The sequence below is a fragment of the Hypomesus nipponensis genome, chromosome 18 (genome assembly GCF_054491055.1).
Source record: "Hypomesus nipponensis isolate SF chromosome 18, ASM5449105v1, whole genome shotgun sequence".
Taxonomy (NCBI): Eukaryota; Metazoa; Chordata; class Actinopteri; order Osmeriformes; family Osmeridae; genus Hypomesus; species Hypomesus nipponensis.
The window spans coordinates 6,649,148-6,661,002 of record NC_140378.1 but is presented as its reverse complement, the minus strand read 5'-3'; the positions used below and the strand labels follow the sequence as shown (position 1 = coordinate 6,661,002).

General features: G+C 49.8%; 1 protein-coding gene across 2 annotated transcripts in view; it reads right to left on the bottom strand.

Moving 5' to 3' along the window:
• Nucleotides 1-831: 831 nt before the first annotated feature.
• rarga (retinoic acid receptor gamma a) overlaps nucleotides 832-11,855 on the bottom strand; it is a 42,643-nt gene continuing 31,619 nt past the window's right edge. For both annotated transcript variants that reach the window (XM_084679242.1, XM_084679243.1), the window contains 7 exons: nucleotides 8,540-8,688; nucleotides 7,820-7,961; nucleotides 6,108-6,271; nucleotides 5,492-5,668; nucleotides 4,991-5,195; nucleotides 4,024-4,182; nucleotides 832-3,802 (listed from right to left, as the gene is read on the bottom strand). In XM_084679242.1, coding sequence (XP_084535368.1) covers nucleotides 3,414-3,802; nucleotides 4,024-4,182; nucleotides 4,991-5,195; nucleotides 5,492-5,668; nucleotides 6,108-6,271; nucleotides 7,820-7,961; nucleotides 8,540-8,688 — 1,385 coding nt within the window. In that variant the 3' untranslated portion in view covers nucleotides 832-3,413. The remainder of the gene's footprint in view (nucleotides 3,803-4,023; nucleotides 4,183-4,990; nucleotides 5,196-5,491; nucleotides 5,669-6,107; nucleotides 6,272-7,819; nucleotides 7,962-8,539; nucleotides 8,689-11,855) is intronic.

The window sequence follows — 11,855 nt, the reverse complement described above, 5'->3', positions numbered from 1 at the left end:
ATGAAACTACTGGTGGGTATGTATGCCAAGGACACTGTTTTGGCCTGCTGTTGAACAAGGTGAGGACTGGATGCATCCAGCTCTGTAGATATGTGTCCCATTGCACTGGAATATTTCAACCCCATCCGTAACCTTAAACCACCAGAGCAGTGATGTGTGACTGACTCATCCAGTTCTGGCTAAACGTGCGCAATAGAATGCTTCCCAAACTGCTTCTGTCCTTTTCATCGTCGAACAGAACTAGATGTTCACCAATGATCTCGCCGGTGTGACTGGAGTCTTCTTTTTCTGCTAGCTAGGCTATCTTTCCACCTTCTGTGTCCCAGCGACATGCTCTCTGAAACAATGCAGAAAGCCGAGCTTTATCTGATGTCCTTGTTCAGCTAGGAAGGGTGATTTATCTCTGCTTGGGCCATCTGCCAGCCATGATGACCTATTAGTACCTGCCTCCATTCTAGCCTGGCCCGGGCTGTCAGCAGCATCAAGCCCAGTCGCAGCCACATCTAAGGAGCCATGGAGCAAGAGCTCCATCTACTGGCTAACGCTCGGAGCAGGAGATCTCCAGTCCGGTGATAAGAGGCTCACCAGTAGCATTGGCCCATGATTCATGTATCGTTAAAACAAAAAGTATTGTTATCGAGCGATACTGTTCTTTTAAGAGACCGGAGAAGATCTACAGATATGTCTTACTGGTTGAGAACCTACAGGACAGATGATCTAGCATCCATGTTTTAACAGGGTGCGCTCACTGTTTGAGGTTGCAGTAGAACTGCCACTCACTTTATTTCATATGACTTGGACAAAGACAACAAATGATGACATGTACTCCGCTAATCTCAAAAAGTACATTTATTGTGCCTTTTACTGTTTATATGGCTTTTTCTTTGTACGACAGAGTTGGCATGAACAGAGGATTTGACAATACCTTGGCCATGTCGACAGAAAAGAACACAGAAAACACGTCATGTCAACGCTCCGTCATCATCATGGTTATCATGGTTCTCATTATGAAGGCCAGAGAGGCGTTGATGAGGTCGTCACTCCTCGCCGCGCAGAGTGACAGCACTGTACAGGGGACATTCACCCGACGACAGTACTGAATGAGGTGAATCACATTCACTCACACACACAAACACACACACACACACACACACACACACACACACAGACATACACCAAAGCATCTGGAGGCCTGTCCACAGGTTTCGAGGTCAGGCCTCTCACTGCTAAGGTTGAACTCCTGTTCCTACTGTTGATATTGCTTCATAGAGACAGTACACACCACTACTCAGCCAGCTGGCTCCCTCCAGCTGGACACACATCCAGACAATTTTGGCAATAAAGAAGTACTTGGGCCCTGTTTCAAAAATCTACAGAGTACACGTCATTCCTGTCTTCCTCCCTTGACAAAGAAATCTGACGTGAGAGGATGAATGGCAGCTGTGTGGAGAAGCGCAGTCTGTCACCTGCGGCTGAAAGTCAGCTCAGAGAAGGGAGGGAAGGAGAGGATTGAAACAGGGCCGGAGAAGTTATAACACAACAAACAACGCCCATCACTTCTTCGAAGTGAAATGGAAATAAAGATACACACATTAAAAAGACGTGATTATAATGGCTATTGGATGAAAAGGCAGTTTGCTGCTTGGGTGCCTCTGAGCTGGCAGACAGGGTAGTGCCAGTGATGATGCCAGCCAGAGTGGAGAAAGGCTGGCTTGTCATCTTGTATGTACACAATGAGATGGGCTACTGGACCGAGTCAAACCACACTCAGATACATATTGCCGGTTTCTAGGCAGGCCTGTGGTCAGCAAGCTAGGATTTGGTCCTTACAGAGCAGTCCTGAGTCAAATCCCAGGATGACTGTCTACTCCTGGTCTTTACTTGCATATGTCTGGGTTTTGTAAAAAAGGGTATGTGTGTTTGTGTGTGTTTGATGGCCATATTGAAGAATGTGAATTTGTGCTCCATAGGGATGGTGCATGTGTGTATGTATGTGTGTGTGTGTGTGTGTGTGTGTGTGTGTATGTGTGTGTGTGTGTGTGTGTGTGTATGTGTGTGTGTTAGTGCAGGGGCAATTATTTTGAAAATGGTAAGTAAAGATGTTGGCAAAGAACTCAACACTCATCATGCTAGCCGTGCCTTGTTTGAACACAGGATCTACAAAGTGCTACATATATTGTACGGCCAATCTCTGTCCAGGCACCCAAATGCAATGTTGACACGTGAGTGTGTGTGTGTGTCTGTGTGTGTGTGTAATTCAGGAGCATAAACCTGATTGTGAGGGCTCCTGATTGTAAGGGCCCCTTGAACAGCAGGTCAACTCCTATTCCAAAACTGAGTTGCAAACTTTGGCACAGACTTACTAATTTACAGCATAGTTTGATTAGAACAAAGTTTTCACAATAATGCCAGTCCCCTGATTTAAGAATTTAACCTCTGAAAAAAACATTACTGAGTTGATTATCATTGACGGAGAGCCAAAGTGCCCAAAAAACATAGCCAAAATACAAAGCTGGTAATAGATTTTTCACAATATTATAGCAAGAACAGCATTGGCTGTTATCAGCCTTTATCACCTTGAGAGAGTGGCCATGTTAACCTATGCCATAAATGTAACCAATCGGTGAGCACAGCACTATGCAATGCATCAAGTGAAAGGCCAATCAGGAGACTTGAAGTCTGCCAGTACTGATTAGTCTCCTCCCACTCTGGATATCGCTTCAGGAAAGCTCTTCAAACAAAATCCTCATCTAAAGAAATAATATATAAAAGCTGAATAACAAACAAAAGACAAAAAATATAATGGTATATAGATATGTATGGACTTAATTAATACATTGAAAAATATGAAAGGAAAAAAAGAACAGAAGAAAACTGAAACGATAAGCAAAAAAATTGATTAGCATATTCGGTTTGGTTTCGCCCTGTATTGTTAACATTTTTGAGGAGTGTGCTTTTCGTGTCCGTCAAAGTCAACTGTCCATTTCTGGTGTCTGTTTTAGCCTTGTCTTGTAGTTAGATACAAAGATAGTAAAAAAAATGAGACATTTGTTGTTTTTCAAAGAGAATCTGTTCTTTTTGTCACGCAGCATCCCTCTTTTCTCTTTGTGGTGAGTTCGTACAGTTGATCATAATCTCTCCTGTCATCGTGTCTCTGTATGTCACTTGTCATAGACCAGAGGGCCCGAGTTAGAAGTGTCTGTACAGGTAAGGCTCTGCTAGACTCCCCCTAGTGGAGGAGACACTGATGTGCAGTAGAGAGATCAGAGTGATGGGTATGTGTCTGTGTGCATGTGTGTGTATGTAAGATAAGAGCATGCATGTACACGGTACATATGCACAGCGGATGCACTGTATTTGTGTGTGTGTGTGTGTGTGTGTGTACGTGGGCCCCCTCTGTATGCACACTGCACTTACTGCGCCCTCCCCACACCCTTCCTGGCACCCCCATCGCTGCCCCCCTCCAGCGGCGCCCAGCCCTCCCCCTCCCCATCGCTCTCCCAGCCCCTGTCCCGCTCCTCGTCTCCCAGGTCGTCGTCCTCCTCGTCGTCCTCCTCCTCCGGGGACGGCTCGCTGCCGTTCTCCGTGGCCCAGCTGCCGTCCTCGTCCTCGGCCTCCGTCTTCAGGGCTGGGGGGGCGGCGGCGGTGGCGGACGGCGGCGGGGGCGGGGGCGGCGTGCTGTCGCCGCTGTCGCCGCTCTCGGTCTGGTCCTCGAAGGCCTCGGGGTTCTCCAGCATCTCCCTGATCAGCGGGGGCATGGGCCCCGGGATCTCCATCTTCAGGGTGATGGCTCGCTCGGCTCCTGGAGACGCACACATATCCAGGAGCTGATTAGAAACCCACACAGCCAGGTAGTCGGCCATGCCGAATCCTACAGTATGTCCCAAACAATAACTGTGTGTGTGTGTTTTTGTTGTGATTGATCGGGATGACAACGTCGGTGTTCATCTTCTGGGTTGTATGCATGTTGGTACATGTGTGTGTGCGTGTGTGTTGCGCTCCACCGTCAGCTCCAGTACTGACCCTTGGTGCTGATGCCCCGGAGGTCAGTGACCTTCATGAGCATGCGGGGGAACATGTGGGGCTTGTTGGGGCGTCTGCGCCGGGCGTAGATCTTCAGAGCCTCCAGCAGAGGCTCCTGCAGCTTGTCCACACGCTGGGGCTCCTCCAGGTCCATACGATCTGACACACAGAGAGAGATGCTGCTGTTAGTCAGGTCCATACGATCTGACACACAGAGAGAGAGAGATGCTGCTGTTAGTCAGGTCCATACGATCTGATACAGAGAGAGATTCTGCTGTTAGTCAGGTCCATACGATCTGACACACAGAGAGAGAGAGATGCTGCTGTTAGTCAGGTCCATACGATCTGACACACAGAGAGAGAGAGATGCTGCTGTTAGTCAGGTCCATACGATCTGATACAGAGAGAGATGCTGCTGTTAGTCAGGTCCATACGATCTGACACACAGAGAGAGAGATGCTGCTGTTAGTCAGGTCCATACGATCTGACACACAGAGAGAGAGAGATGCTGCTGTTAGTCAGGTCCATACGATCTGACACACAGAGAGAGAGAGATGCTGCTGTTAGTCTGGTCCCCATGGAGACCACTCCACACCTGGGTCCTACAGCAAGGCTCTTAAGGCTCTAATGTTGCTTCCTGAGAGCTGCCCTGCTGGGCCAGGATCCTGGTATTTGAGTAGGAGGACCATTTAGGCTCTGCCACACACAACCCAAGATTTACACTAGTGTGCAAAAGTATTTTTACATTAATATTGTCTTAAGCATAATTTCTGTATCTTCTGTATCCGTGCGGCCGAATACATGTTGAGAACATTTTGGTTTCGTATTTTCATTTCATTATTTCAAAGTATTTTTGTTTGTCAAATGTGTATTTGTGTCTAAGACATTTGCACAGTACTGTATTTAGACACAAGACATCTGAGACTGAATCTTTGAGTCCAGGATATGGACAGGCACAGTGCAGTACCTCCACAAATGAGGCAGATGGCGCTGAGGAGGCCTGTCTCTGTGTCGTCCATCTCCAGGGGAAGAAGCTGGCCGGCGAAGGCAAACACCAGGTCTGTGAGAGGGCCGAAGCCAGCGTTGTGCATCTGGGTCCGGTTCAGGGTCAGCCCGTCTGAGAAGGTCATGGTGTCTTGCTCAGGTGTGTAACGTGTGCAGATTCTTAACATCTGTGTGTGTGTGAGAGAGAGAGGGTGAAATAAGAGATGATTAGAAAACAACCAAAGTACTCCTGCGATGCATAACTCCTCCACTCGATGTCAGTATTTTCTCATGTTTATATCATGATTTCGACTCGGTTTTTCTCTATCCAGGGCTGTGACAACACTGTGGTAAATGAGACTTGACATGAGATTCCACTGTTCTCCAAATGGCAGTCTCCTTTTGCTTGAGCTTTCTCCTAGCGGGTTAGACAGGCAGGCGGTATCTGTGTGTAGATCGACCAGGGTCAGAGAGAGGGCCGTACCAGAATGTCCAGGCAGGCTGACTTGAGGAGGGTGATCTGGTCTGCGATGGTGAGGGTGGTGAAGCCGGGCAGACGCTTGGCGAACTCCACGATCTTGATGATGCACTTGGTGGAGAGCTCACTGAACTTGTCCCACAGCCCCAGGTCCAGCTGCACGCGGTGGTCAGAACTGGAGTTCTGCAGAGCAGGATATAACACACACACACACAGGTTAAAGCAACAAGGTGGGAAACTGTGTGGGCTTGGGAGGAAGATCTCGTATGTGTGTGTGTCTGCTTGTGTGTGTGTCTGTCTGTGTGTGTCTGTGTGTTTGTGTCTGTGTGTTTGTGTCTGTGTGTGTGTGTTTGTGTGGGTGTGCTCAAGCCAGTAAAAGGGTACAATTTGAGTAGAAGCCTAATAGGAACTACCACAACTACAATTTATCTTTATTGAGACATCAGTCTGTTGAGAAAGAGGGTGTAGTTTTCCTTCTGCAGCATCTGAATTCCTCGGTAAACGACATCGTCACACAGGAAGTGCGCCTGCGTAGGAGGTGTGTGCTTGCATCTGTGCGCGTGAGCAAGTGTGTGAGTGTGTACGCGTGCAGCGTTGGCACGCGTGTCCAGCCCCTGCTCACCGTGGTGTATTTCCCGAGCTGGCCCAGAGAGGGGAAGGTCTCCCGGTGAGCTTTGCTCACTTTGTTCACCAGCTCCTCCAGCTCTCCGCTGAGCTCGTAGCTCTCGGGCAACACCACCTCCTCCTTCACGTCCTTCTTCTTCTTGTTCCTGTCGTTACGCACCGCTGGGGGGGACCCAGAGGAAGAGGGGACGAGGAGGAGACGACGAGGACGATGGAGGGAAAGAGAAAGGCAAACACCGTAAATGAAGGGCTTCTCGGGACAATACTCCCTGACTGTGGATGTATCCGTTTATCGTAAGGACCTGGCTGCATCGGTTGGAGAGTCTGAAGTACAGTACACCGTTGAATCACAAGCCTATATAATCTACTCATTTTCATTGGATTCTATCTCTGTTCTATATTACGCAATATGTTATCGAACCAATTTTGGGCAATAACAAAAGGATGAGATGATTTGTTCCATCTCAGTTATCTTCCACCCCAGCCCCCCCCCACCCCTCTCTATTGAGCTGTCCAGTCCACCCAGCCCGGTATTCCCTCCCTCCTTCTCCTCCTCCCTCCCTCCCTCCTCCTCCCATTCTTTCCTTCCTCCCAGGATATCCAGTTATAGCAGAGGCACAATGTGGTCCCGCTTTCTTAACACACATCCCACACAAACATTACACCCACATACAAGTCCCCTGGGGCTGCTCACTGACTGGGCAGGGCTGCCACTCACAAACACACACATACAAATAATCCAAAGCAGTCAAAGTCAATGCGCATCATTGCCTAGTCGTTTCATGAAGGGTCTGAAAGTGGAGCCTTGTGTGACCACAAGGCTCTCTCACTCCTGTCACCACAGTCATAGCTGTTGGTGCCAACTCATTCTCCTCTTCCTGTCCTTCGCTGCCAGGGACAGAATGAATGAAAGGTAGTGTGCTGAGCTGTGGGACCTGAGGGTTGAGTGTGTGCATGCCTCTGAGTGTGTACGTGTGTATGTGTTTGTGTGTGTGTGTGTCTGTGTGGGTGGGTGGGTGTGTGTGTCTCGGTGTGGATCAAGAGACAAATGAGGCATGAAACAGGAAGATGATTTTTTTTGCGTCATTTCGCAACGTGATTAGTCATATGATTGGTACAATGCCTAGTGTGTCCAGATCACCACCCTTCTCTGTCAGGCCTGGCGTCACTGCCAGACATCACCACCAGTACCCTCACACAGGCCCCAAAGACAACCCTGTCTGTATCACACCCACCTGTGCCAGACGCCTTCAATAGAACACAACATGGTCTATATTTATAACAGTGTAAACTGTCATTGTGTGATTAATCCCAAAGTCAGTAATATCTGTGTCTTTGCACTTTGCTGTGCTATAAAGCGAAATACTGTAAATCTCACTTTGCTGAGTACAGGTAAGTAACACCTGGTAATAACTGAGCGCTTGTGTGTGTGTGAGCGTGTGTTTGAGCGTGTGTGTGTGAGCGTGTGTGTGTGTGTGAGCGTGTGTGTGTGTGTGAGCATGTGTGTGTGTGTCTGTGTGTGTGCCCCCGTTTCTCCACGTGTCTGCCCTCACGCCTCTGTGCAGGCTACACTGACATCTAAAAATAGGCGCACCTTTGTGTTTGTGCCTGTGTATGTGCCTGTGTATGTGTGTATGGTACTTCCTAGATGGGAGGCCCGTAGCCCTCACTGCCCCTAGCCCAGCTCAGCTTTTTCCCTGTGGCACTCACCTTCCTTGGACATGCCGACCTCGAAGCACTTCTGCAGCCTGCAGTACTGGCAGCGGTTACGAGTCACCTTGTTGATCTGGCAGTTCTTATCCCGGTGGCAGGTGTACACCATGTTCTTCTGGATACTGCGCCGGAAGAAGCCCTGAGGCCACAGGAGGAGGAGAGGAGACGAGACGAGAGGAGAGGAGAGGAGAGGAGAGGAGAGGAGAAGGGAGGGAGAGAAAATACAGAAGCTTGGGTCAGACCTAGAGGAGCAGCACTTTACCAGGAACGCGCAGTAACATGTTTTTATCTTTGGTACTTTTTTATCTTGCTGGGTTTTCTTTTGTTTTTCACGTTGAAATGTGTGACAGTGTTCTCCCTGGGTGTGCACTGTTCTGACGTATTTTGTGGAATATTGAAGCTGCTGCCGTTCACCCTGCAAGATCTTGTTCTGTCTCATTCTTGTCTCAGTGTTCCGTTGTCGAGTGCTCTCGTCTTTCTATCCCGTTACCCAACATCGCAGTCTGACCTACTTTGCCAACTGGGAAACTAGATGAGTTACATGCAGCCTGCAAGGTCTTCTCTGTAGTAGAGTCATGTCTTTACAACACAGCTGATAGAACACGACATCCAAAACCTTATAAATCAATGTTATTCTCTGCATCTTTGGGATGTACAGTGACCCGTGTCTGCGTAGTGGACCTACTAACCACAGACCCTCCCGCCGTCCGGCCTCACCTTGCAGCCCTCGCAGGAGCTGACCCCGTAGTGGTAGCCAGAAGACTTGTCCTGGCACACAAAGCAGGGCTTGTAGACGCGCGGTGGGGGAGGAGGAGAGGGAGAGCTGGGGACCATCTCCTCCGAGCTGGTGCTCTGGGTCTCCACCGCTGGAGGGAGAGAAAGAGAGAGACAAAGGATACCGGGTTAACCGACGACCTTATATGCCTTGTTTTGGACGAGGGCAATGCTAGGTAAGATTCTGTACCAAGGTTTTGGGTAGTTGAGCATGAAAAGGAACTGTAAATACCAAAGGACAAGTGATAGGTTTTGCCAGGAAGATATGATCAACTGTCGAAGAAAGTGAACTGTCAGAACAAAATAGCTTTGTCACATGCCTGATGCAAAAGACACTTAGCAGATGGAGGATTGATAACAATCAATCACTCACTGAGTAGACAGAGAGACAGACTGAGAATGTTGTTCACATGACTGGCAGACTCCTGGCCTCCACCACGTCATCCTTCACCCTCAGGGGGCAGCACACGTGTGTGTGCGTGTGTGTGTGTGTGTGTGTGTGTGTGTGAGAGAGAGAGAGAGAGAGAGAGAGAGAGAGAGAGAGAGAGAGAGAGAGAGAGAGAGAGAGAGAGAGAGAGAGAGAGAGAGAGAGAGAGAGAGAGAGATGGAAGGGGGAGACAGATAGCAGCAGGAGGGAAAAAAAAGTTTCTCATGGAGATAAGAGTGATTGATAGAAAGATGCTGTGATATGACCAGGTAGCTGAGTGAGCAGGGATGAGATGAGACATAGCCTGCTCTGCTTCATTTCTCTCTCTGACAGGCAGACAGACAGTGAGGAAATGTGACTGGCGTCTCGCTGCGATGACACTGCAACACCACAGACCACATTGTTCTTCTGCCTTCACCACACCCACTTACTCAGTTAGTTTGCTGGCTGGCTGGCTGGCCGACTTTCTGTCTGACTGGCTGGTAAGCTGGCAGGCAGGCTGGCTGGCTGGCTAGCTTGTCGATTAATTGGTTTTCCAGGCCTGGCACCAGTCCTACCTTGAGCCAGACCTACCTCATACCTCCTACCTCCCACTGTGCCACCTACATTAACTGCGTTGCATTGAACATGAGAGAGGAGGAGCTTTGTCACATGCGTTTCTATGAAGAACCTTCATAAGTCTGAAACTCAGCACATATGGACGTAAGGATTATCGACTGTAATAAGAGTAGTCGCACATGAATACACATTAGAAAAAGGAGTTGGGACCCCCATATTCACACACACAAACTCTACCCACACATGCTAGGCAGCACACTCTCAACCACACATGTTGACTGTTACCCCCAACACACACATCCCCTCTTTCTCTCCCCATCTCCCCAGCAACACTTCTATAAACTTTTACCCCCTCGGCCATCCCTTGACCCCCTCCCCCACCCCCCCAAATCCAAATTCTCAAAGCTAGCCTAACACCCTCCCCACCCCCACAGGCTGTGACACACAAACCCCTATTTTTCTCTTGTTTCCTGGCCCTAAATTCCTCAGCGCAGCCCCTGCCAAGGCTTTAATAGAGGCCCAGGCTCGTAAGGCCACCGGCCTGTAAAAGGCTCTTCCATGGCTGGGGCTGGGAGCCCCTCCTCAGCCTGCCAGGCAGGGACTTTATGGGGGACTCAGTCACCTTGGCCTGCTATTCACACCACCAGCTGTACCCCCCCACCCCCAGTACCCCGCTCCCCCCCCACACACACACCCCAAACCCGTAAAAAAGCTCCCCCAATCATAAAAAAAAAATTCTAGAAACAGGGAGGCTCTAAAATTCGAACTTTAACTACCCCCTTTTCATCCCTTCCTCCCTCTAGCACCTTCAATGGAAAGCCCAGAACTAGCCCTAAACTTAACCTACCCCCCCTCCCTCTCTCACACCCCTAGGCTGAAAAGCAGACACACATACACACATTCAATCCACCAGCTTGCCTACTTTTACAAGAGTAGGGGGAAAAACTTCAAAAAGAAGAGAGAATGAGGAGACGTAAAATGAGGAATTTGATCAAAAACAGAAAAAGGGGACAGGGGAGTGGGGGTGGGGGGAGGGGAAGGGAGGGGAGGGGAGGGGGGAGGTCATAGTTGGTCCCCTTAGGGCTAGCCTTGTTCATGTCCAAGATGACCATGGCCATCTATGCACAATCACTATGAGGGTCTAATGAGAATACCAGTCCAATGTCTGGCATAAGCCACTAGCTTCCCACTGTGACATCTGCTTCCATTTTTTCATATTGACATATTATTAAAAACATAGATGCCCCCCATCCGACATCGCCACAAGCCAATTATTTTTACATTCGTTTAATTCCCCAAGGTTGGGAAAATCAGGCCGTTCTCAGAGACTCCGGTCTAAAATGGTTGAATGTTTCAACAGCAGTTGTCCTCCCAGCCCAGATCCCTGGGTGTCCCAAACAGAGGGGTCAGGGGAAGGTGCTGGGCGGGCGAGCGAGCACCAAACCTCTGTGTTTGTGCAGCGCTAGCAGCGGAGTGAGGCTCGGACCCAGGCGTTGACATGCCGGCAGAACAGGACCTGCGTGTGGGGCCGGCGTCAACTAACGGAGCGCTGAGTGACACTGTTTAAACAATTGGGGGTTGGGGGGGGCAGGGGGGGGGGGGGGGTAGAGAGAGAGAGAGAAACAAACAGCAAGGTCGGGGAGATCCATCAGGATCTTTCAATGACCTGAACCAGGTCCCTGCCTAACAGAGCCTGCCTTATACAGCCCCCACCCCCCTTCTAAGCTATTCAGTCAGCCCTCCACAGGAACCCATCTCCCTGTCTCCTGAGCTGGGCTCATCTCTGTTTAGAAAACAAAGGCCTGTGAAAATGAGAGGCCCACCTTATCAGCTCCTTTGGGGGCCTGGGCCTCGATTTGCATGACAATCCCCCGGCAGAGAGCTGCGAGGGGGTGACGGACAGGGAGGGTGCGTGGGTGGAGGGGGTGGGTGGAGGGGGTGGGTGGAGGGGGTGGGTGGAGGGGGTGGGTGGAGGAGGTGGGTGGAGGGGGTAGGTGCAGGGGGTGCACCTACCAGTGAGTAGAGAGAGGAGCAGGGAGGTAGGCGTTGGACTTTATCAGCGGCCACTGTTCATTTCCTGCTAAGTATCAGTTTACCGCTAATTCCTTCTCTCTCTGGTCTCTGGACTCTGTGTGTTCCAGCTGCACTGGGTTGGACTTACTCCTAACACACACACACACACACACACACATACACACACACACACACACACACAGTTAGCCTGAACACTCTTCACACACATACAGCCCACCTTACCACCGTTCTGTTTCCAGA